Source organism: Ambystoma mexicanum, chromosome 1q (genome assembly GCF_040938575.1).
Source record: "Ambystoma mexicanum isolate Mex_15411 chromosome 1q, UKY_AmexF1_1, whole genome shotgun sequence".
NCBI lineage: Eukaryota > Metazoa > Chordata > Amphibia > Caudata > Ambystomatidae > Ambystoma > Ambystoma mexicanum.
In genome coordinates, this window is record NC_090922.1 from 1,408,235,381 (window position 1) to 1,408,259,481 (window position 24,101).

General features: G+C 47.5%; 1 protein-coding gene across 1 annotated transcript in view; it reads left to right on the forward strand.

Annotated features, from left to right (window-relative positions):
- The window catches only part of LOC138548412 (vitamin D3 hydroxylase-associated protein-like), a 571,296-nt gene that overhangs the window by 380,317 nt on the left and 166,878 nt on the right, over positions 1–24,101 (forward strand). The window contains exon 9 of the mRNA XM_069642275.1: positions 22,933–23,030. Within this exon, the coding sequence (XP_069498376.1) occupies positions 22,933–23,030 (98 nt within the window). The remainder of the gene's footprint in view (positions 1–22,932; positions 23,031–24,101) is intronic.

Below are 24,101 nucleotides of genomic sequence, written 5' to 3' on the forward strand. Positions count from 1 at the left end.
GAAGGACTTCCTGAGCTAGTTCCCATTTGTGGGAGACTGTGCTCTGCCAGCTCAGAGCGTCTGCCACCGTGTTTATCTTTCCGGCGAGGTAAACTGCCGATAGATTCCTTCTTGCATTGCCTAGAACCAGAGCTGCATTGCCTCTCTGCACAGTGAAAGTAATCCTACGCCTCCTCTCTTGTTGAGGTAGTACATGGCCACTGTGTTGTCCATCATTATCAGGACATTCTTACCCTGTGCAGATGGCAGAAAAGCCTTCAGCACTAGTCTGATTGCTCATAGCTCCAATAGGTTGATATGTAGTTTGGACTCCGATGGAGCCCAACGACCACTGATTGTCAGATCGTTGGTGTGGGCTCCCCACCCTGTGAGTGAGGTGTCCGTGACTACTGCTATATCCGGCCATGGTTGCCAAAAAGGTATCCCCTTGAGGATGTTCTCCTTGCAAGCCCACCATAGGAGCTCTTGAGCCACTTTGGTCGGGACTTGTAGAAGGTCTGATATCTCCCACAAAAACTGGGACCATTGAGTCCTGAGGGCCCATTGCAGGGATCTCATCCTCAGTCGAGCCTCTGGCACCAGAATAATGCAGGATGCCATGAGGCCTAGCAAACTTAGGAAGTCAAACGTCGGTATGTGTTGGGCATTTTGAAACTTTTACCATCTGCAGAATGTGGTGAGCTCTCTCCTCAGGTGGCGAGGCTTTCCCTGAGGTGGTGTCCAGGACAGCGCTGATGAATTGGAGTCTTTGGCTCGGAATCATTTGCGACTTCTTGTAATTGAGGGAGAAGCCCAGTTTGTGTAGGAAGTGACAGGTCATGGCTAGATGTTTCTGGGCCCGTTCGGGTGAACCTGGCCTGATCAGCCAATCGTCCAAGTAAGGGTAGATGTGAACCCCCCTCCCTCCTGAGACTCGCTGCCACCACCACCATTAGTTTGGTGAAGACCCTCGGGGCGGAGGTCAACCCAAATGGCAGAACTCGAAACTGATAGTGAGATCCGCCAATTGCAAACCTCGGGTAGTTTCTATATTTGAGATGGATTGGCACATGAAAGTAAGCATCCTTAAGGTCTAATGAAACCAGCCAGTCCTGAATCTGAAGAGCCTGAAGGATCTGAGAAAGGGTCACTATCTTGAACTTGTCTCAATCCTCCGTCCTTTTTGGGGATGAGAGAATAGGGGGAGTACCAACCCTTGTTCCTCTCCCCTACAGGTACATGGTCTAGTGCACCTTTCTCAAGCAGGGTTAAAATCTCCTGCACAAGGAGCGGGTCTGGAATTTTTACAGAGTTGGCTCCCGGTGGATGATCCTGAGGTCTTCAATGAAAAGGAAGGCAGTAACCATGGGTCACTATCTCTAGTGCCCAGGCATCTGACGTAATGCCCCGCCATTCGTCCAGATACTGAGTGATTCTGCCTCCCACCAGGGTTTTGTGGGTTAAGAACTCAAAGTGGCTTTGCAGCAGCTGTGGCTGAGGAGGTAGTAGCCGCTGCTGTGGCTGATCTAGCGCCTCTCCATTTTCCACCACGAAAGGGTTTTCTCTGTTGGCCTCTCTGACTGGCCTGCCCTCTCCCTTTTCCAAAAGAGGAATAGAAGCGAAACGGGCGACTCTTCCAGGAAGATGAGCCTGCGTAAGAGTGTTGCTGAGGCTGAGTGATTTTCTGCCGCTTTCGAGGTCTGCAGCTTCTCCAAGCTCTCGTCCGCCTTGCTGTCAAACAACATTGAGCCGTCAAAGGGCATATTAAGTAATCTAGATTGTACATCGGATGCAAAGCCAGATTTCCTTAACGATGCGAATCTACGCAAGACTGCGCTAGATGCCATGGATCTGCTTATACTCTCTGCAGTTTTCCATCCTTTACTATCGCCAGGAAACCCTCCCACTCCTCACCCTCCGGGATGTGATCAGCCGCTGCATCTAAACAGCTTCACACGGTGTAAGTAAATCTAGCTAATGTACAAGCCACATTAGTAGATTTAAGGGCCATACTACCCGAAGTGAAAGCTTTCCTCGCACAGGCGTCAATCTTTTTGTCATCCCTGTCAGGGGGCATGAAGGGGTAAGCCGATTGCCTATTTGCAGTCGCAGCTTGAATCACCAAGCTTTCAGGTGATGGGTTTTTAGACAGATAATCTGGATCCGATGGAGCAGGTGTGTACTGCCCTACAAATTTCTTATTTACAGCTGGTAAAGACTCAGGGGTCTCCCAATTTGTCATAACTCTCTTTTGAAGAGCTTTGTGGAAAGGAAGGATTGGGTCTTTTTGAGGTCCTTCATCAATAATATCAGTCAAGTCATCCTGGTCATACCTTGGAGACACTGGCCCTCATTACGACCCTGGCGGAATTCGGAAAACGATGGCGGAAATGCAATACCGCCATCGAATAGCGCTCGGTGCGACTATGACCCGTCACCGCAAAGTACGAAGCCATTAGCGACACCGTAGTGAACGCCAACGCAAACTGCACCAAGCACGCGCGCGCGCGCCATGCCAAACCGTAAACACCACCATGGCGCAAGGGTACGCCAATTCCGACCCTAGCGGACATGTACCTAACGCCATCAAGCATGGCGGAATGAACCATTCCGCCATGGTGAGAAGTACGGCATCGCGAATCAACCGTAAACGGCCCCACTGAGTGCCTGTACACCGCTCCCTGCCCACAAAGTACAACTCCCCGTAGGTGCAATGAAGTCACAATGCAACCATTGAAATGTACAAGTCACCCATGCATGCCAACGAACAAATGAAACACAAGAGGGGCCAATGGGAGCTGCAGGGCACAGATGGCACGAATACAGAAGCCATCCCAATGGACATGACCACAGTCCCCCACCAAGAAACGCACGCAAACACAGGCACCTGTGACCAGCAATATTCCGAAAATCACATCATTCCACCAGTCCACCTGGCTGACCGGCATCTGTTACACAAAACCCAATCCCCCGCCCCTGAGCATGACAACATTCAAACAGTCATATTGGCAGCCCCCATCCCTGACCTCACGGGCTTCGTAGGCAAACGCGTCCAGTACAGTACCACGCAACTAAACTCCGAAGCTGGAACCCAATGCAGATCTCCTCACAATACATCGCTCCCCAAATAGGAATATGCCACATCACTTGCAAAGAAGAACGCTACACGGGCCAAATCAGAATAGAAATTTAATGCACAACAAAATCACCAAGCCCATACAGCCATCAGGCCATGAACTCCAAAACACATTTCACCATTGTGGGCTGCATCCGCAAGAAATGACCAGCCACTACTTGTGTGACGCCCTGTTCCATCATGGTACACAGAGCCACATTCACGTACGAAAAGGCAACATGGAAGCGCACAGAACCGCAGGGCCGTCCCAATGGGGAGGCACTAGTCCAGCTGAAAGGCCGAAATGTTGCTCCGAGCCACCAGTACTGCGTAAGGGCATGTGGCCCATTGGCGATCGTCCCATAAGATCGTAATGCTGCTCCACTGATTAACACGAAGCAGCAGGTGTCGGGAGTAAAACCCATCTGCAGGAGTGGCATACAGATGGCAGTGGCAAAAGGGGAGGAGATACCTGTCAACCAAAAGAAAAGAAAAAGAACAGAATGGCCATCAGAACTACATTCGAACAACTCACTTCAATGATCACACTAAATCCACAGCCATATGCATGCTAGCCCACTCCAAAGGTTCATCACCACCCAAAAACCACTTGCGACTCATAACTATCTATATCGAGGTGTAAACACCATCACAAACGAGTGTACCTGTGCATGCGTCTGTCAAAACAGAATCCATCAGATGGGATTGGTAACGTGCATGGACACAAGTGTCTGAGGGCGCGTCGAGACAGGGAGGGCTCAACAAGGCCAGATAGACGATGGTCCCACTATGGCAGCCCTGCATCACATAGCGCAGGGGAGGCGGATAGATTCCAAGAAGCCCTGTACATGGCAAACTCTGTATCAAATCACCTGCCCATGCATCCATTCATCATTCCCTCATCCCGGGATTAAAACGCCTGAATATTTACTCACATAACATTAGAAATATCCATTGAGTCTGTGCGTTATGCAGCCTGCAAAATCCACAGTGCCCCAGCCCGTAATGCCAGTGTTGTGAAGTAACATGTATTTGGGAACGTCCGGCCTCATCGCCCACGTCGCTATTGCGCATCCCAAACCATTCATATCAATCATTGCATCCTCGCCATGGCCCCTGTCCCAAGGACATTGAACAATAGTACGTTATATTTGCAGACAGACCTGTGGGCATTTCCCCGCCGCTAGCTGAAAACCGAAAGCGCCGCCCTTCGAATTCCTCATTTGCAACATCACGTCGAAGAAGCATCTGTGGCCGTTTGAAATCACTAATTAATCCATCAAGTGCGGCTGTGTGTGAAAATGGCAACTGCCTTCACCCACAAATGGGACGCCCCGCCCGTCGTTGCAACTCGGTACAGTGATGCATGAGGGCCCACCGTTACTCGAGTACTACGTACCACTGACCCTTCACAAGTCTGTTCGCGACTGCACAGATAGTATGTGAAACAATGGGACCATAGCAGAATGAACATATCAACCAATGTTACACGGCCATCCGGTACAAATACATGATTGCAATAGCAAGATGCCATTCCCCGAATTGCAGCGTTGTGTGCGGGACGTGCTCGGCCAAAGGGGAGAGCAGTTTGCACAGGTGGAATGAATCACCACAGGTGGAGGCCATACAGCCTGAAAACACATAAATTGCACAGCCAGTCTCCTCCCACAACCACACCGAAATGCTACCGGCAGGACTCGCGATGTTGGCCCTGGGGGACCTGATAGCACTGCAAGTACTCCAACTCCAGGAAGAAGACGAACACCAACTACAACCGGCCGCACGGAGGAGACGCAGGAGGAGGAGGAGGGCAAGGCAGGGCCAGCAAGGGCCGCCAGCACAGCCACTACCACCACGCAGGCAGCCCGCAATCCCACGCCTCCGAGCACATCCGTTCAACCTCACTGATGAGCAGATCCACACCCTCTACCGTCTGGACCGGGACACCATAGCCGCCATTGTGGACATGACACAGGCTGACCTTGTCAGCATGATAGACAGCCCAATCGCCATCCCACCCCTACTGAAGGTGGTGTCTGTACTACACTTCCTGGCCACAGGCACCTACCAGCACACAGTCGGACAGTTGCATGGCATTTCTCAGCCACTGTTCTCACGGACACTATTGCAAGTGCTCGATGCCCTCCTGCAGCACGCAGACGACTACATCTCCCTACCACGCTCGGAGCAGGAAATTACCAACACAAAAGTGGGATTCCATGCACTTGCCGGCATACCGGGTTGCATTGGTGCCATCGACTGCACCCATGTGGAATTGGTCGTCCCACATGCCATGGAGGCCCAGTACCGCAACCGAAAACAATTTCATTCTCTTAATGTACAAATGGTGTGTGACTCCAACAGGATCATTACACATTGTTGTGCCAGATTCCCTGGATCAACCCATGATTCTATGGTCTTGAGGAACTCTACAATACCACGCTACATGGAGCGACACGCAGGGAACAGATCCTGGCTACTCGGTGAGTCTCATTACATGCATGATAATGTGGGGTATGTGATTCGGCAATGACCTGGCAGGAAGGGGGGGGGGTGTGCGTACGTAGCAATGGCATTCCACATCATACGTTTCTCGTCCACATACAGGTGATGCTGGATATCCACTGAAGAGATGGCTCCTCACACCAGTCCGGAACCCACGGGACCAGCATGAGGAGGACTACAACCATGCCCACTCACGTACCCGTGTAGTCATAGAACAGGCATTCGGCCTACTGAAGGGTCGTTTCCGCTGCCTCAGCAGGTCTGGCGGGGCACTCCTGTACCGCCATGAGAAGGTTGCAAAGATGGTGATGGCATGTGTCATGCTCCACAACATGTGCGTACGTAGAAATGTGCCCATGCCCCCTGACGCAGAACTGCAAGCACCTGATGAAGGTCATGATGAGGGCGGGGACGTGGCAGCACCTCAAGGAGTCTGCGAGGCACCGGAGGGCCGTGACATTCGTCAGCATCTCATTGATGTATGCTTCTAGCACTCACGCCTGGTGGCTGATACATGGACACGGGACTCGTGGCACTGTGTGTGTCTGGGACATGCACAATATGGACTGTACGCCTATGATGGCCTAGTACACAAAGATCAATGTCCACACATCTCATTGGTTGATCGTGCACTGTTTATGGCATATGTGATATCATGTTGAACACCCTATCGACCCGCCACCCAAGTGAGCCCAACACACCCCCTCCACCCTCCTACCTCCCCCCCGAACACCAGTGTCCAAAGATGCTCATTGTCAGTGGGCTGTCGCTATTGCAAGCCCCCTCTGCGGGTATCAGGGGCACCCCTGCCTGTGGAGCGCAGGTTCCTCCCAGATCTACGTTGGGGGCTGCCCTGGACGGAACTTGCAACGGATGATGTCTCTGCCTGCTCACGTCCATGCATGTCCCTAAGGGTTTGCGAGAGCTCAGTGAGCACACGGCGCACTGCGGCAAGTTCAGCACATACGTCCTTGGACGTCGCATGCAGTTCCCCCCTCAGGCTCTCGGTGCTTCTCTCCATTTGGACTCCCAGGCTCTCGGTGCTACTCTCCATTTGTGCCCTTAGTGTCTCTGTACCTCTCTCCATTTCTGCCCTAAGTGTCTCAGTTGATGTTTCTATGTCTGCCTTAGTGCCCCCACATTCATCGGCATGGTCCTTGAGGAGCGTGGCCAGTTGCTGCTGTTGCACGATTAACTGGTCGAGGGACTGTTGCCTCTGCTGGGCCATGGCCATTTGCGGGGGTGTCACAGAGGGGCTGTTGACCTCATGTTGCCTTGCCACAGGGCTTGTGGGGGATGGCCAGTCGTCGTCTTGTGGGTGCCCCTGCGTGGTATCCTCATGTTGTACGGGATGGGACAGACAGGGGGATTGGGACAGGTCATGGATGGATCTGTCTTCGACATCCCCGTCTTCTGTGTCGGAGCATGCTGCCATCAATGGGGTGTCACCTATGGTGCTGCTGCCACCAGAGGCAGTGCCTTCTGTGGCATCCGTTGGGGGGACCTGTGGTGGTGGTGGTGTGGGCATGCTGGCTGCTGGGGTGCCTGTTGATGTTCCCTCCTCTGTGCTGCCACCTGATTTGTGCTGCTGCCGTGTCTTGATGCGTGCAGCTGAGGTGGAGGGTCTTTGGCCGTTGGTCTTGGCCCTCTTTGCAGGTGTGCTGGTAGGGGTGTCCTGTAGCTCGTCGTTTGGATCGGACCCTGTGGTGGAGTAAAGGAGGGCGAGGGTTATTGATGGGTCTGTGGGAATTGGAATGGCATTGTATCACATGCATTGGGGTGGTACCTGAGGGTGATTTGGGTCGGGGCCTTGGAGGTGCTTTCATTTGTGTGTGGAGTGAGGGTGCAGTTGTTTGGCAGCCTGCAGTTAGGGTGTGCCTGCTGCACGTGTAGTGCGTGTTTTAGGGGTTTTTCATTATTTATGTATTTATTGTGGGTTTTAACGTGCGCTATCAGGCCGATGTGTGTGGACGTTCTCCTGGACATGTGTTTCTGTTGCACTATGTGGACACATGGTACTTCACATGGTTGGACTTTGTGGATTTGGCATTGTTTTATCTGGCCCACCTACCTGAATCTTTGGATGTCTGCACTCCTTTCTCCATCCCTCCGACTCCCTCTATGCTCTCCATTCCGATGGTGGAGGCACAGATTTCTTCCCAGGGGGTCAACTTGAGGGGTGATTCAGGACCTCCCCCGGTGGCTGTGGCAATGTTGCGGTTGGCAGAGAGTATGCTGCGGACGCGTATCCGCAGGTCGTCCCATCGCTTTCGGCATTGCTGTGGGGTGCGGGGTGCGGTCCCCACCGCACTTACCCGCTGTGCCATCAGAGCCCATATGGCCTTCTTGTTTGCAAGTGCCGTCCTGGTCATTTGCGTGCAGAAGACGACGGCAGCATTCTCCTGGAGGGTCTCTGTTAGCACGGTGAGTTCCTCACGGGAGAAGTGGACGTGCCGCTTGCGGTCGCACGCTTTCTTCGCTACTTTTCCCATTTTTCTTGGTTTCGCTAGGGTGGATGACGGGTTGGGGTGTGTCTCAGGGTAGTGTTTTTAGTGGTTGTGTGGTTTTAGTGGTTTTATAGGTGTACGCGGGATGTTTCCCGTTCCGGGCCCATGTTTTAACTTCCGTTTCCGTATATTTCCGGTCACCGTACTTTCCGGTAGGCGCACACTGCGGTGTCCGCTGTGATGGGTGGCGGTATTGCACCTAGGGCGCCGTACGGCGGCGGTGTGGGCCATTTTGGGGTCTTTTCCGCCATCGCGGACTTTGCACTTCCGCCATGCCGTGGTGCTCGTGCCCGATGGGTCGGAATGGGCCGCACTTTGCTCCTTCGTACAATGGCGGAAACGCTATTTGCGCTGTGGCGGTCCGGTCAGTCACTTTCCGCCAGGGTCGTAATGAGGGCCACTGACTTCTAAAATCTATCACTATTCCCATGAGGTTCCTATACCCTAGTTCAGCATGGTCAGTGGGGTCAGGCCTTTCAAATTCTACCTCAGGTGAGGTATCTAGGCCATTGGCCGATTGTAGGCAGTCATAAAGGTCTGTCATTTTTGTACTAGGATCTACTAGTTCCTCAGGGACTTCCCTTGTACCAAATCTAACACCAGCTGATGTAATTTCCTCGTCACAGGTTTGTTCTTCAAAAATAGCAGACATGGATTTAAAACATTCCTGCCTGGGCTGAGGGTGGAAATATTTTCTGGTAAAGGTGGCGGCATAGACCTGGATTTAGCCATAGCTGTCGTCTTGGGCACCGGTATAAAAGATTTCCGCGATGCAGGCGTCGAAGGCGTCAAAGGAATCCCCAAGGTTATCGAGGAAGGCTTCAACGTCATCGAACAAGGCTTCGACACTGAGGTCAAAGGTATCAACGCCATCTTTGGCTTCGATGGAGCCAATCGAAGGATGCGTCGAGTCGATGCCTGACTTCGACGATGAGGACGCCATTTTGTCCTCTGTCAACCTCGATTTAGGCACCAAAGGTTTTTGTATTGTTTCATGAGGCGCTGCAAAATAATCCTCTGAGGACGCCCTCTACCTTTTTTCAGATTTAGCATGTGTCGTTTTAGATTTCCCTCTGTCACTTTTAGAGTGGACAGGGGCATGCTCTTCACGCAACTTTTTTGAGGGGGTCGGGCCGCCTTCTCAAAATTTTTTAGCATTGAAGCAGTAAAGGCCGCCCATTTTTTGGGGGAATCATGCTTAGAAGGACAAGCAATTAACCTTCTGTGTCGGGTGAGGAGGAAAAAGAGGACAAAGATCTATGACGTCGCTTTTTTGATTTTTTAGATGAAGAGGAAGAAGACTTCCTCAAGCGACTTTTCGACTTCGACCGCCTCGACTCATGACGAGATTTTTTCTCAACTCTCCCGAGTCTTTTAGTCTTTTAGCTGACTTGAAAGACTCATCTCTCACCGCTAGCTTACCTTGGCGTTCCTTAAGAGCCTCGTTCGACATCGCCTGACACGACCCGCACTCGTTGACTCGGTGATCAGGACTAAGGCACCAAAGGCAGTTGCGGTGAGGATCCGTAATGGACATCTTTCTTACACATTTCAGACAATTTTTAAACCCTGTCTTGAATGTGTTGTCGGAGTTGAGGAAGAAGACATTTTTTGATGAGAAAACTGATGCACCGTTTCGATACACAAAGCAGAAGCTCGGAAAAACAGAACTGAATCCAACGGGCGCGGCACAAGCCCTTTATACGACGGATGACGTTGAAGCTCAACGGTGGCCTTCGAGGGACCAAGCTACGCGGCCTGGAGCACAGAGCCCTCTGGCGAAACTTTTTGCCAAAGAAGCAGCAAGCTGGCGAATATATCTAAAATGAGGAATACCTGGGAGGACGCAATCCATTCGAAAGGGGTTGGATCAGTCCCACAATTGGGTGCACTGGCATGCAGGCCAGACACAGATCACAACAACAGCCACACAACCAGCTGACCTACCTTTCCAGATTTCTTCGTCTGGCTCATTAATCCTATTTTCCTTGCCCCTAATCCAATACCCCTTCACCTCCCCCTTCCTTACAATTATGTTCCCCCTGATGATCCATCCCTTAACTAAGTTCCATTCCGTTCCATTCCGTTCTTTTGCCCACATTACTCAGTCATGAATTCCTTGTCACTCACCACCTTCTTTTGCTTGGACTCACATGTAGATGGTGGACCACCTTGATTTACCAGTCAGCCTCTGCCAGACACAACAAGAAAAGTGTGGTCAGAGCCCTGTTGGTAATTGGGGATATGGGCTCTACGCTTGGACAATGAAGAACAAAAGACTCAGAGGGGACTTGCCTTTTATTGTGCTCCCAAGTTGCACTTTTTTTTTTTTTTTAATTTTTATACGGTTTATAATAAACCTTTAAAAACAGAAAAGGAAGATATAACCCATCAGACAAGCACAAGCGAGTTACAAAGCTTCACATTCGATCGATCCCAACTTCATACGTCAAATGCGACCACAGGGACATAAACTTGGAGCAGTGATTAGACACGAGGCACGCTCGTAGTTTCCAAGTTGTATGTTCCCTCATCCTCCAGCTGTTCAAGTCGTGATGCCATAGCTTCCAAGAAAAAAAGTTAACGCTAAAATTAGTCTTTGATCGGTTGCATCAAACATTAGTTGCCACCAGTCTTTTACACGATAGGTCGCTCTTTCCAACGCGATGCTTCCAAATTGTCGAGTTCTATCCTCAGTGAGACCCACGCAAAATAGAACAAGATGTTTTAAAGTTTCTTTGGTTTCATTACACAATCGACAAAGATCAGAATGCAACTCATTTTTTGCCCAACAGGATTTGTAAGAATTTTAAACTGCAAGGTAAGATCTTTAAGAGACATTTTTCGAAACAAGGTCAATGAGTTCCAAATCACTCTTGCATTAATAGATGTTAGACTCAGCTCATATCGTATACATGCAGAGGGAGTGCTTCTAGGTAAACCAAGGACTTTAGTCCAAAAGATGTTTTCGATCGAGTTCCACAAGTCGCTTGAGCAGCCAAAAGCACATTCTGCCCCATAGATTAAAGCTGGGGTAGCTTTTTGTTTGAAAAAGGATATAACTGGAAGCATGGAATACCGGCCATATTTCTTATGTAACACCATAGCTTGTGTAGCCAGTTGCCGGCACTTCAGTTTTGTTTGTTCCACCCATGGAGCATCGTTCAAGCTGGAACTAATCCTCATGCCTAGGTATTTGGTATCGGTGATAGAATGAAGTTGTATTTTTCCTATATGCCATTTAAAGGTGATTTTTTGACCACGTAGATCTCTTAATACAAGGATTTCCGATTTTGCAGCATTTATGCATAATTCATTTTTTTCAACGTAACGTACCAATGCTGTTAATTTCCGTTGTAGACCAATTGGAGTTAGGTCTAACAAAATTAAGTCATCTGCATAAAGTAGATGACTCACGTGTGATCCGTTGACTTTTGGTGAGAATGATCCCTCTCCGTTAATTGTTTGGTCAATGTCATGAAGAAAGAAGTTGAAAATAATGGCGGCAAGAGGACATCCTTGTTTTACACCTCGAAAAGTCAGAATTGGTGTTGACAAGTTCCCTTGGCGATCAAGTCGTATTCTGACATTTGTCTCAGTGTGCAGGTCTTTTACTGCAGCAAGAAGGCTTGGAGGACACATTGTTTTTTCAAGTTTTGCCCAAAGTATATCCCTGTTTATACTGTCGAAGGCTTGGGATAGGTCAATTACTGCCAAGTAAATCTTGGTCCCAGTTCTTATTGCGTCCATTTTCAGGGTATTAACTATAAATAGATTCAGGCTGCATCCAACTCCTTTCACAAAGCCACTTTGTCTTTGATCAACAAAATGGTTTTGCTGGGACCATTTTAGAAATTTATTTTTTAACATGGTAGCATAAACCTTGCTTAAAACGTCAAGAAGCGCAATTGGGCGATAGTGTGCCGGGTTTAGTCTGTCACCTTTTTTAAACACAGGAACAATTATAGCACTCTTCCAAGATGTTGGTGTCTCACATCTTGACACAATTTTCTTGAATAAGGTATTACAAAAGTTTGCCCAAATTTGTGGGTTTTCTTTCAAGGTAAAGTTGGTAAGACCATCAGGCCCAGGGGCACGTGAGGTACTTAAGTTGTTAATTGTTTCTAAAATATCATCTTCTTGAAACTCCAGATCCCAGTGCTCCATTTTTGCCAGTCCAGATTCTATAGTAGAGCCTTTTTTCCCATACAAGTTTTTATAGTAGGTTATCCAGACGCTCTCACTAACCATGTTAGTCTGTACAGCACTCTGAGAGCCAGAAAGATTATTTATTAGACTCCAAAAGTCGCGTGTATTACTACTTCCAAGTTTTGATAACATAAGTTCAGCGTCAGATTGCAGCATGATTTTTTTGTGTTGTTTTATCCAGTTTTTATAAGCTTGTTTTATGTTTTTGATCTTATTAACAGTTTCATTTGAAGACATTCCACTACACGTGCGTATGTCGCTTCTCATTTTACGCTTGCGTTTGGAGATTTCTAAATCAAAAACGTGCAAGTTCTTAAAGCATCTGTTTTTCAATCCATGTTTTTTTTCCTTATATGTTTCCAATAAATCGGAGTATTCAATTTTATCTTTGTTTTCTTGATATGCATGGGTTATGCTCCGAGCCTCTTTTTCCGAAAGGCGTAACCGAACTCTATTTGATTCCAATGTTAAATCAAAAGACCATTTATCGGAAAGGTTCTGTGATGAAACCGCAATCGTAATCGTCACAAGGTTATGATCACTTTCCTTCATTTGCATAACCTGTAATTCCAAGACATTAATATGCACGCTCTCAGATACAAAAAAATAATCCAAAATGGATTCTTGTGCATCCCTCATCCACGTGACTTTTGGTGGTATATCCCCGTAGGTATGACCATTCAGCATGTGCATGTTTCTGTTTTCCATTTCTCCTAACCATAATTGGGCCACCTTTTCGAAGACAAAAGTTTTGGGTTTTTTTGATGGCACTGGTAAGCAATTTATGTTTAGGTCGCCACACAGCACTATGTTTGCTGCCCCATCTACCTCATAAATATTATCAATAATATTTGTTATTTGGTCAATGAAAATTGCGGCAGGAGAAACTTTATGTTGCCAATAAAGATTAAGGATATACAGGAAGTTCTTATTCTGTTTTCCAGATTTTCCACACTGAAGCACAGTTGTCTGAATATAGGGAGTGTGATTACAAGTTTCGAATATTCTGTAGCCCGAACTTTTTCGAACCAAAGTCATTAATCCTACAGTTGGTCTGCCAAGTTTTTTCTTAGTTGCAGGATTAAAAGCAATCTCAAAACCTTCTATTACCGGACATGTAGTTAGCCAGGTTTCCTGGGCACACATAATATCAATATTTTCTAACCAAATGGATTTTTGCAAGTGCACATGGCCACGAGTATTCCAACTGGCTATCTTAGTTATAGGTTTTTTGTCGGTTTGGCATTAGCTTTGTTGTTGAGAATTTTGAGAATTTATTGCTTTAGCAAGCCAGCTCCAGTCTTTAGAGGAATCAATTGCTCGGGCATTTTTTGATTCAGTTACAACAGCCGATGATGGGCTTAAGTTTTGTGCGATGGTAATTTTGATTTGTTCAGTTGGAAGCTTCGGGGTTTTATCTATTTTTGAGCCACTAACCTCAGACAACATTTTGTCTTGACTAGATTCAATTTCCTCAATGTAAACCGATTTAATAACGGCTTGAGTGTTATTGGGAGCATATCTTGCGTGTTCGGTCATTAACCGTTTACGTGATTCTTTATAATTCTCATCTTCTTCTTTATTCTGTTGAATTTCATTGATATCGAAGCCCATAGAAATCAGCACCGAAGCAGCTTCCAATAAGGTGTTGCAGATGATTCGTGAATCAATGTATAGCCGCACAATATCATTCCGCTTCTCATTGAAAAAGTCTACCACTTTTATGTCATTAGTCTCAATCATGCGTAGTGAAGGGACATAATGGAGGAGACGCAAGACGTTCCTACGATTAAGCACAAGGTCGTCATCATTCTCCTCGATTCGTTCGAGAACCAAACAATATTTTGAGTGTGATTTTTCCTTTACAAGTCTATGATTATGTTTGGAAACAAGACTCCCTAGAGATTTTTCTACAGTGGGAGTATGTTCTCGAATTACACAATCCTTGATTTCTATTTGCTCATTTGCTGTTTTAACAGAGCTAATAACAGACCAGTTTGTCTCTTGATCTGGAGCCTTTTTTGAGCTTTTTCGCGCTTCGGTAAGCTTGTTCCTTCTTTGGCATAAAGTCATGAAGGGCGAAGTTGAAAGAGCTGGTCGTGAATCTGCAGGTGGTTTCTCTGGTGATATTATAGTACAAACCCTTGTATTTTTTTCACAACCAAACGGCATACATGCCAAAGCAGGTGCTTTCGGTCCACGCGAGGTTGGTGCAATCAATTCATCCACTGTCGCATCTAGATCTTCATTTGTAACTTCAGTTGCTGCTTCCTCATTATATGTTGATAAGTCAAGCAAATTGACAGAAATATTAGCAGCCGTCGACCTAGTACTTCCCTCTATCGGCATTCTCTGCACAATGGGTACTGGTGATTTTTTTGCATCGGTCGCTTGTTGATCAGTAATGATGTCCACTGATAATTGCTCTTTAGGCAATGGGACATTCTGTTCAGCTACAGTTCCAGCTTGCACATTCATATAGACAGCTTTAATATTCCGGAGGAATTTTCTTGAGTTATTTGTCATATTTGTAGCTTTGATTCGTATATTTTTTGATTTCTTTACTTGTTTTGATTTTAAGCCCCTTTGAAGGGTGTTCTGATGTGTGGAACGGTTGAAGATGGGAAAGACGACAGGGTTTATAACAACAGGGATATCATTATCCTTGTGAGTTAAGCCATCAGTATTATTTGAGCAGGCTGGAAGTTGCGGATCGGTATTGGCTAAGTTGATCGCAGACAGGGAGCTTACAACAGCCTCAGAAAAATTCCTTAGGATCTTTCCGCTCAAAGGCTGCAAGAGACTTTCTTTCTCAGGATTGAGAACTTCCTTTAGTTGCATCTGAGTTAGGGTTGCCATTGACTCAGATTCCAAACTTTCTGGAGTACTGTGAGTCAGACTCTTACTCGAGTTGTTGGTTAGTATTTGCTTTGTGTTGATATTACTTGTTCCACGAGAGTCAGTAGCCTCGACATCACTAGTACAAATCACGCTTTTACTCAATTCATTAGATAATGTTTGCGTTGGTTCTATCATTACGTGATCCGAGGCTTTATTAGCGTCAACTTCGATAGTGATATTTTTATTGGTTTTCTCTTCGATAATTTGATGCTGCGTCACTGAATCGGTTGAAGAGTGGCGTATGTTAGAATTTTGAGGTTTTAGAAGGCCGAGTGCCTGTTTTGCTACTTCTACCAGTAATTTTTTGTCCTCTCTGTTGTTTTCTTTTTGCTCAGTTAGGACCATTAATGAGTGATCAATTTTGTTATTAGAGTCATAAATCACTTGTTTAAAGAGATTGTTGTCATTTTCAATATTCACCATCTTTGAGTTCAAGAGAGCAGCTAAAGTACTCAAATCGTTCATACTGTCTTTCAAATGCTCATACATTTTGAGAAAAGGACCAATCGTCATAGACATGGTAGAGGTCAATGTAGGTTGTATATCTTGGAGCAGTTTTTTAACAATCGTTTCCGTTAAGGCAGCCGAAGGCGGTCTTTGAATATGAATATTTTTCTGAGATCGCCTTATTTTAGGAAAATCCCTTTCAATGATTGAAGAATCAGTTGAGGAAGCATCTGATGAGGAGTCACTACATTGCGACATTTGCGTCTTTGTGAATGGAATGTGAGTACTCTCCTGGGTTTTCTCAGCAGTTTGTTTGTACGCAGAGATCTGTACAGATCGTTTTTTTGGAGCACTTTGCTGCGAACAGATGGGACCCGATGAGTCGCTATCTACAAGACGACATCGCTTTGTTTTTGGATTCAGACTAGTTGTAGAAGCTATTTTGCTGTTAATGTCATTTGGCTTCTCCAGATTGATAAACAAATCTGATTCTTGAGTTTTTTTATCCATTCTGGATTGATTTAGTTTTGTGAGGTCTTTTAATAGTTTATTCACCACATCCAATGAATTTCTCCTAGAAGAGATAACTTCACACGCATTTGCATTTGAAGTCTTATATGTCTCATCAATCAGATGTTCAGAATGTATTATTTCAGAAGTCACTAAAGCATTTTTTTGTTGTTGGAGTGGGAGCATATTTTGATCTGACGCCTGATTAATAGACTTTTTCGATGCTTCAAATACATCATCACAACTTGTACTTCTTTCTCTACAATCATTGCGTACCACGGGCTCATTTGTGGATTGTGTATTTACAAATAAGGCTAGATCAGACATGGAAAAATCACCCACTGCACATACTCCAAGGGAGCAAGCAGTTTTTAAAGGCAACTCGTTGGATTGTACTATATTCGAGGTGTTATCAACATTCGAGACAATCGGCAGCAAAGTATTTGTGGTTGTAGAAAAGTCAAACGGGTGTCTCATGTTGTCGTTCTCCTGAGACACAGGGGTTCTGCAATGAGATGGAGTTTCTGACACTGAAAAAAAAGGTGAATTTGTCGTAACCGGCAGAGTTGTATCCAGCGAAAACTTATTTACGATCCGCCAAGCAAGCACCCTCAACATTGGAACCTCGTAACGTGGTGCACCACCAAGGGACCCACCATTAACTATGGCGAGTTCAAGAGAACTCGAGCGGTTATCCAAGTTCATGCCACCAGTACAAGTCAGACTTCGGCTAACAGACCCAAGCCCTCCACGTTCCTCAGGGCAGGGCACCAAGCATGAAGCTGACAGCATAAACGGGTGGGTCAAGGATGAGCCCTGACCCCCTAAGTTTTTACGTGCCGTTTGATTATTCAAGGGTGAAACATTTGGCCGGGAAATGATGGGATCTTTCATGAAAATGCCAGAGGAATCAGTTTGTAAAGTATCAACGTCACTATCCTCTCGGACCACACGACAAACACTTACTTGGGAGGATTGCAGATCTGCAGATTCTTCTCTCCCAACCCCGGCACAGGCGACCGGCAGAATAGCGGGTCCAGTGAAAACAGCAGATCCCTGTCGGCATTGTGGTCGAGGTCGTGCAGACGGTTGTTTTAAACGTCTTGTCTTCGAACGCGTGATAGACTGCAGTGTAGAACTTACGCAGTCATCTTTCTCCATAACTCCTAAAGACTCCTAAGACTCTAAGACTCAGCTGACTCCGCGCTCGCTCCGCGAGAGTCAGCAGGCTTTGAAGGGTTGCAAAGTTTCCTAAGCACCGCCTCCAGGCAGCACAAACGAGTGTAGAGAGCGAGAGCAGCCTCCAGGCAGCACAGACGAGCGTAGAAAGCAGGAGCAGCCTCCAGGCAGCAAACAGGATCCGTCAAGCAGAGCTCGATGCAGACTCTTGCAGACTCTAAGACTCAGCTGACTCCGCGCTCGCTCCGCGAGAGTCAGCAGTCTTTGAAGGGTTGCAAAGTTTCCTAAGCACCGCCTCCAGGCAGCACAAACGAGTGTAGAGAGCGAGAGCAGCCTCCAGGCAGCACAGACGAGCGTAGAAAGCAGGAGCAGCCTCCAGGCAGCAAACAGGATCCGTCAAGCAGAGCTCGATGCAGACTCTTGCAGACTCTAAGACTCAGCTGACTCCGCGCTCGCTCCGCGAGAGTCAGCAGTCTTTGAAGGGTTGCAAAGTTTCCTAAGCACCGCCTCCAGGCAGCACAAACGAGTGTAGAGAGCGAGAGCAGCCTCCAGGCAGCACAGACGAGCGTAGAAAGCAGGAGCAGCCTCCAGGCAGCAAACAGGATCCGTCAAGCAGAGCTCGATGCAGACTCTTGCAGACTCTAAGACTCAGCTGACTCCGCACTTTATTGGATAGTCAGCTTCATATTACCATTCAATGACGCAGTGTGTGAACTGCAATGTAGTCTATCTGGAGATGGAAAGGGAGCGACTTGGTATATTTATTGTTGTTTTCAAGGAGACAGAGTGTGTCTGTTTGTGTTTTTGTTTGTGTGACTGAGCAAATCTGTGTTCATGTATCTATATATGTGAATATGCTGTTGATGTGTAGGTGTCTTTTGTCACATTGTAATCTTAACAAGAAAATGAAAAACAATTCGTCTTGGATGGGTCATTTAGATTTGAATGATAACCGTAAAATCAGATGAGTTTGGCAAATACCGCCAATTTTACCATCCACACAATTCAGGCCTTTACCAAATACCATCAGTTATATTCCATGGGAAAATGGTGGAAGGATTTTAGGCAGACTATCTGCAGAACGTTCACTTATGTTTACCCCCACTTAAAAGGTGGAGGTAACAAATCCAAATTGACTGGATTATTTTGCAAAACATCTTTTACTGTACAAAAGGGAAGTGCAGGCAAAGCTTTTACAAAGGGACAGGATAATGGGGTGAACAGGTGGGCATCACTGATGCCTCCCCCATCTAATGTATAAACAGGTCAGAATGTTACCCTTTTGTGCATAACAAAATCTACACTAGTGGTTTCTGTATATAATCCATTTCGACCTTCACATTGAAAGTGGAAATGGCTTACAAAATGTTTTACAAAATACCTTGCCACTGGTGTAGGTGGTATTTCTGTAATACCTCTGCATGTATTCCAGAAATACCTCCCCTCCTCGTGGTACACTATGAACTCAGACATGACACTGACGGAGATAGTAACTTTCCCCAGCAAGATTTCATTAAAAATAAAATCGGCCCAACCCTGAATGACTCCCTTAGTTCCTAGTCTACTAATAAATGATACCTGATTGTGACCTCTTTCTTTTTTTTAAAAATGTATTTATTGGTTTTAACAGATTCACAAAAACAAGTATACATCACTTGAATATCAGACGAATAATCAGAAAGTAACGTAACCCTCCCACCCCCCCCCCCAACTCAAGACCAAGTAAACATTATTGTCTCATTACGATAGGCCAGATTGATGGCTAGGGAAGTCCGATCCATCCGAGGCATCGTCAGAGTTATTAGGATGCAGAAGTGGCTCAGTCAAGGCCACCCAGCGTTGTAGTTCTCCGCTGGAGTCTAGCCTTTGTTCAAGGATTGCCGTTTCCCACGCGCCAGTCTCCGCCGTTATCCATTTAGTCAGGTCCCCCCACCACAATGCCCCATGCGGGGCCCTAGGGCTCTTCCATCCCATGGCTATGCGCCTCTTCGCAGTTATGTAGATCAAGTCTTTGAGCTTGTTCAGAGGTTTGTTTTTGTGGTTGCGTTTGCATCTGCCCAGGATGCATACTGCGGGGCAGTTCACCTCTAGCTCGATGTCTGCGTCCGCCACCCTCCCCTGAACCTGTGTCCAGAAGTGGCGTATCTCCGGGCAGCCCCAGAACATATGCGTCATACCCGCCTTCGGCTCCCTACATTTGGGGCATAGCTGGACCTCGGCTCCCCTGAAATTCGATATAGCCTCTGGTGTTAGGTAGGCTCTGTTAGTGATGTACAGTTGAATGAGCTGCAATCGGGCATTCCTGGAAACATTTTTATGGTAGTGGGTTATTTTCTCCCATTCGGCATCCGTGAAGTCTAAGCCAAATTCGATTTCCCATTTTGCTCTACATTTAAGCTCGGCGTTAGTCGTGCCCTGGAGCAGGGTTTCATACAATCGCGAGGTTTCATGGCCGCCCTCGGCTGTGTTCAATAGTGTTTCTATGACCGTCTTTTCCGTCATGGGGGTGGTAGCCTCTGGCCATCTGACCCTTATGGCGTGTATCACTGCCCCATGGAGCAAAAATTGGCCAGCGGGTAATCCCGTAGTTTCGGCAAGATCAGGAAAGGGCATGATCTCTTCATCCCGCATTAAATCTCCCAGGGTGGCCACTCCGTAAGGTTCCCATTGGGTGCGTGATTCGTGAAAGCCCCATGGCTGATGAGCCATAATTGCTGCTATAGGGATTTGTGGTGAGAAAGGATCAGCTGGCCCCACAGTTTTGCACGCTCTGTTCCAGAGCTTTATTCCAAGTCTAATTAAGTATGGAAGGGGCTGTGTGAATCTGCCCTGTGCCCACAGTAGGTCCCTCAGGAGGAGGTTGGGTAATGCAGGTTGGAGGAGCCTAGTGTCCGAGGAGGTCTCATCGGCCATCCATCGCATCACATGCCTTAGCTGGCTCGCCAGGTAGTACAATTCAAAATTAGGGACCTTAACTCCTCCCCTCTCGTAAGGTCTTTGGAGTGTGTCCAGCGCCACCCTGTGTCTGCCCTCCTGCCAAAGGAACCGTCTGCATAGTTTGTTTATGTTTTTAAAGAAGGAGGGGGGGATATTGTAGGGAACGTTTGTAAAGTTATATAGTAGGCGGGGGAGAGCCACCATTTTGAGTAGACCGGCCCTAACGGCCATCGAGAGCGGAAGCTTACCCCAGAATTCCATAGATTTTTCTAGAGTGTCTTTGGCTCTCACCGTATTAAGTGTATGTTCCGTGAATGGGTCCCGGTGTATGGTGATTCCCAGGTATCTAAAGGAGGTCGCTTGCCATTCTAGATCTAGGGAGGGGAGGGATCCAGGGCCATCTTTATATAGGGCGGCAAGAGGGTAGAGGCAGGACTTATCTTTGTTAATACGGATACCCGTGTATCTACTGAATCCGTCCAGTGTTTCTAAGATGTAGGGCAGGAGGTGTTCGGGGTTATGTAAGAACAATAGCGTATCATCCGCATACATAGAGACGAGGTGGGTCACTCCGTCGATTACAATACCCCCATCTCCGTATTCCTGCCTAAGGTACGTGGCTACGGGTTCGGTGGCGATGATGTATAGCATCGGGGAGAGTGGGCAGCCCTGGCGAGTGCCTCTATGTAACGCCCATTTGTTGGAGAAGGTCCTATTCGTGCGCACCCTAGCGGTGGGGTTGGTGTAGACTAGCCGGGTCCATTTCAGGAAGGCAGGTCCTATCCCCATTTTAGCCATAGTGGCATAAAGCCATTCCCAACGCACTGAATCAAAGGCCTTGGTGGCGTCTAGTGACGCCACCGCGTATTTCTGAGGCCTCTGCTCCGTGCTGTACATAATATGGTGCAACCTACGCAGGTTCTCTGTTATGGAGCGACCGGGCACGTAACCCGTTTGGTCCTGGTGGATCAGGTGGGGAATTACCCTTCGCAGTCTACTAGCTAGCAGGGAGGTTAGGATCTTGCAATCGACATTTAACATGGAGAGGGGTCTATACGAGCCGCAGTGCGATCCGTCTTTCCCGGGTTTCAGGAGGGGGACAATCACCGCCTCCCTCATGGAGTCGGGGAGGGCACCCCGCTCGTAGGCTTCGTTGAACACCTGTGCCAACAGTGGGGCCAAGGTCTCTTCGTACAATTTATAAAATTCCCCGGGGAGGCCATCAGTGCCTGGGGACTTACCGGTCGGGAGTGACCTAATGATTACCTTGACCTCATCTGGGGTGATGGGTTCGTCCAAGGCGTCCGTCATATGGGGCTCTAGCCTGGGGAGATCTATGTCGTCCAGGATGTCCTCTATGTTGGAGACGTCCACGGGTGGGGGTTCGGCGTATAAATTGCTGTAAAATTCAGAGAACACCGAATTAATTTCAGTCTGGGTGTGCACTAGGGAGCCATCTGGCTTGAGTGCTTGGCAAATGGGTGTTCTGGGGGCTTCTCTCTTGTACAGCCAAGCTAGGAGTTTACCAGGTTTGTCACCTAGAGCGTGGGTACGTTCGGTGTGTTTGGCATAGCTCAGCCTACCCAGGGACTCCCAGTGCGTGAGACAGGTTTGTTTGAGGTCAATCACCTTCTGTAAATGTTCTGGGGATGGGTCTAGTCTGCCTTCGAGCTCCCCCAACTCACTCTCTGCATGTTCTAAGGAGGAAGTAATCGACCTCAGTGCTCCGCCCATGGTTGCAATCATCTCCCCTCTCAGGACCACTTTGTATGCCTCCCAGGCGGTGCCTATGTGTTTAACACTGTTGAGGTTCCTTTCCCAGTAGTCTTCAGTCCTATCAGCAATGTGTTCGCGGAGGGCTATGTCTAGGAGAGCTTCAGCCCTAAGTCTCCAGGTGGGGACAGGGGGTCTAGGCGGGTAGATCTCCCAGGTGGCTACTAGTGGGGAATGATTGATTGTGACCTCTTTCTGTGCATGTTTTTCCATTAACCACAATGGGCCAGAACTTTGGACCGGTGCAAGTGCAATTCTGCATGGTATTAGCACTAGGGCAAAGTGTGCTGCTTGGGCAACACCTCGTTCAAGGCATTTTTGCACCTGTGCAAAGTTTGCTTTAGTGCTAATATGGAGTGGCATTAGCAGTAGGGCAAACTTTGTCCTAGTCTAAAAATGCATTGAAAGTATACGTTGTTGGCACTAGGGCTGTTTTTGCCCTGGTGTTAAAACCATGCAAAATTGCACTTGCATTGGTGCAAACGTGTTCTACTGTTGTCTGCAGATTTGTCTGCCTGTCATGGGTTGAAGAAACTATGTATAAAATAGCACTTCCTTGAAAGACGAGGACTATTTTCTGGAGCTAAAGGCTTTCATTTGGGCTAACTTGCATACCCGAAATGCCTTGCTCATGTGGCTCAAAACTGACCATAAACATTAGCGTCTGCATTGCATTCAAGAGCTCTGGGAAATAAGGCAGTGTTATACACCTCGTGTAATTTTCCTAATAATGGTATGATCCAGTTTTGAACAGTGAGCATGGCCTTCAGATTTTAACTAATGGTTTACGCAGGCCTACAGGAATGCATTATAATACAGACTGAGCAACGTGGAGCTGCAATATTCTCACACTCTACCTTTTCCGTATAGTTGGTGGCATTCACACCTCCTCGCGTGGACTTCGCCTTCACTGAGCTGGCTTACCAAGGACTGCTGTCGGATGCGGCCTCCGCTTTGCTGGACACACTGTGAGTGGTATCTGCAAGTATCTACTTCTGGAACCGATATTCTTATTTTGCTGTCCTTTTTCCCCTTTTCTATTGCGCTTGGTAAGTTGGTGCAAGTGGATCTAGTCCATGTGACATAAGCCCCACCCACCTGATTAGCCCTGCCACTTCCTTTCCTCTCCAAACTCTTCGATCAAATGTGTCCTTTGCCCAGGCATCAGAACCGAAGAACACACGAAGAAAAGGAATATTACTGTTTGGACCTGTTTGGATAGGGAGGACCCAGAAACCCTGGTCTTCTAACATCAGGTATGCTCAATTGAATCTGTTTCACCACTCTCCCCCAGCAGTCATCCTCATCATCATCATTCAACACCAACCACACCACTCACCAGCAACATCATGGACACCACATTTCAGAAACCTTATCCGCATAAACATAAATCACATCAGCACTCCATCATCCACCATTAGACAAACTGATGCTCGCCAATGTCTGCTCGGATATCAGCCACAAGCAGACATCACCAACCTTATCACCACACATGACTTGGACACCATCTTCAATACTTGGACCTGGATGACATCCACCTACATTCACATTCTAGATGTCCCCATCTGCAACAGGTAGAGAATTCTATGAAAGGCTGTTCGAACAAGATGGACGGATGCCTCACCATCATTCATAAGGTACCGTGGCTACACTCCAACTGGACGTTGTTACCATCTGCTCTTTCGGAAACCTTCATGCCCCTTCCGGCTCTCCCCAACGGACACAGTCACTTTCCACCTCATCTACAGACCAAGCAAGTCCAACACCAACCTTTATCAAAGACTCCCTGTCTCGCACGGACTCCAAGAAAATCTTTCTCAGAAAGTGCAACATACCTAGCAACCCAGCAACCTAGCCAATGAAGGAAGATCTCCACTGGCTACTCAACACTATGAATCTAACACAGCACATGAAAGACTCAACTCACTGGAAAGGTAATATCCTTGACCTCATTGCTGCTCTGTCCGCGCTCCATCAAAGCTATCTAATCCCGCTCGGCTGGTCGGGCTATGTGGCAGTGCACATTGACATTAGTCACA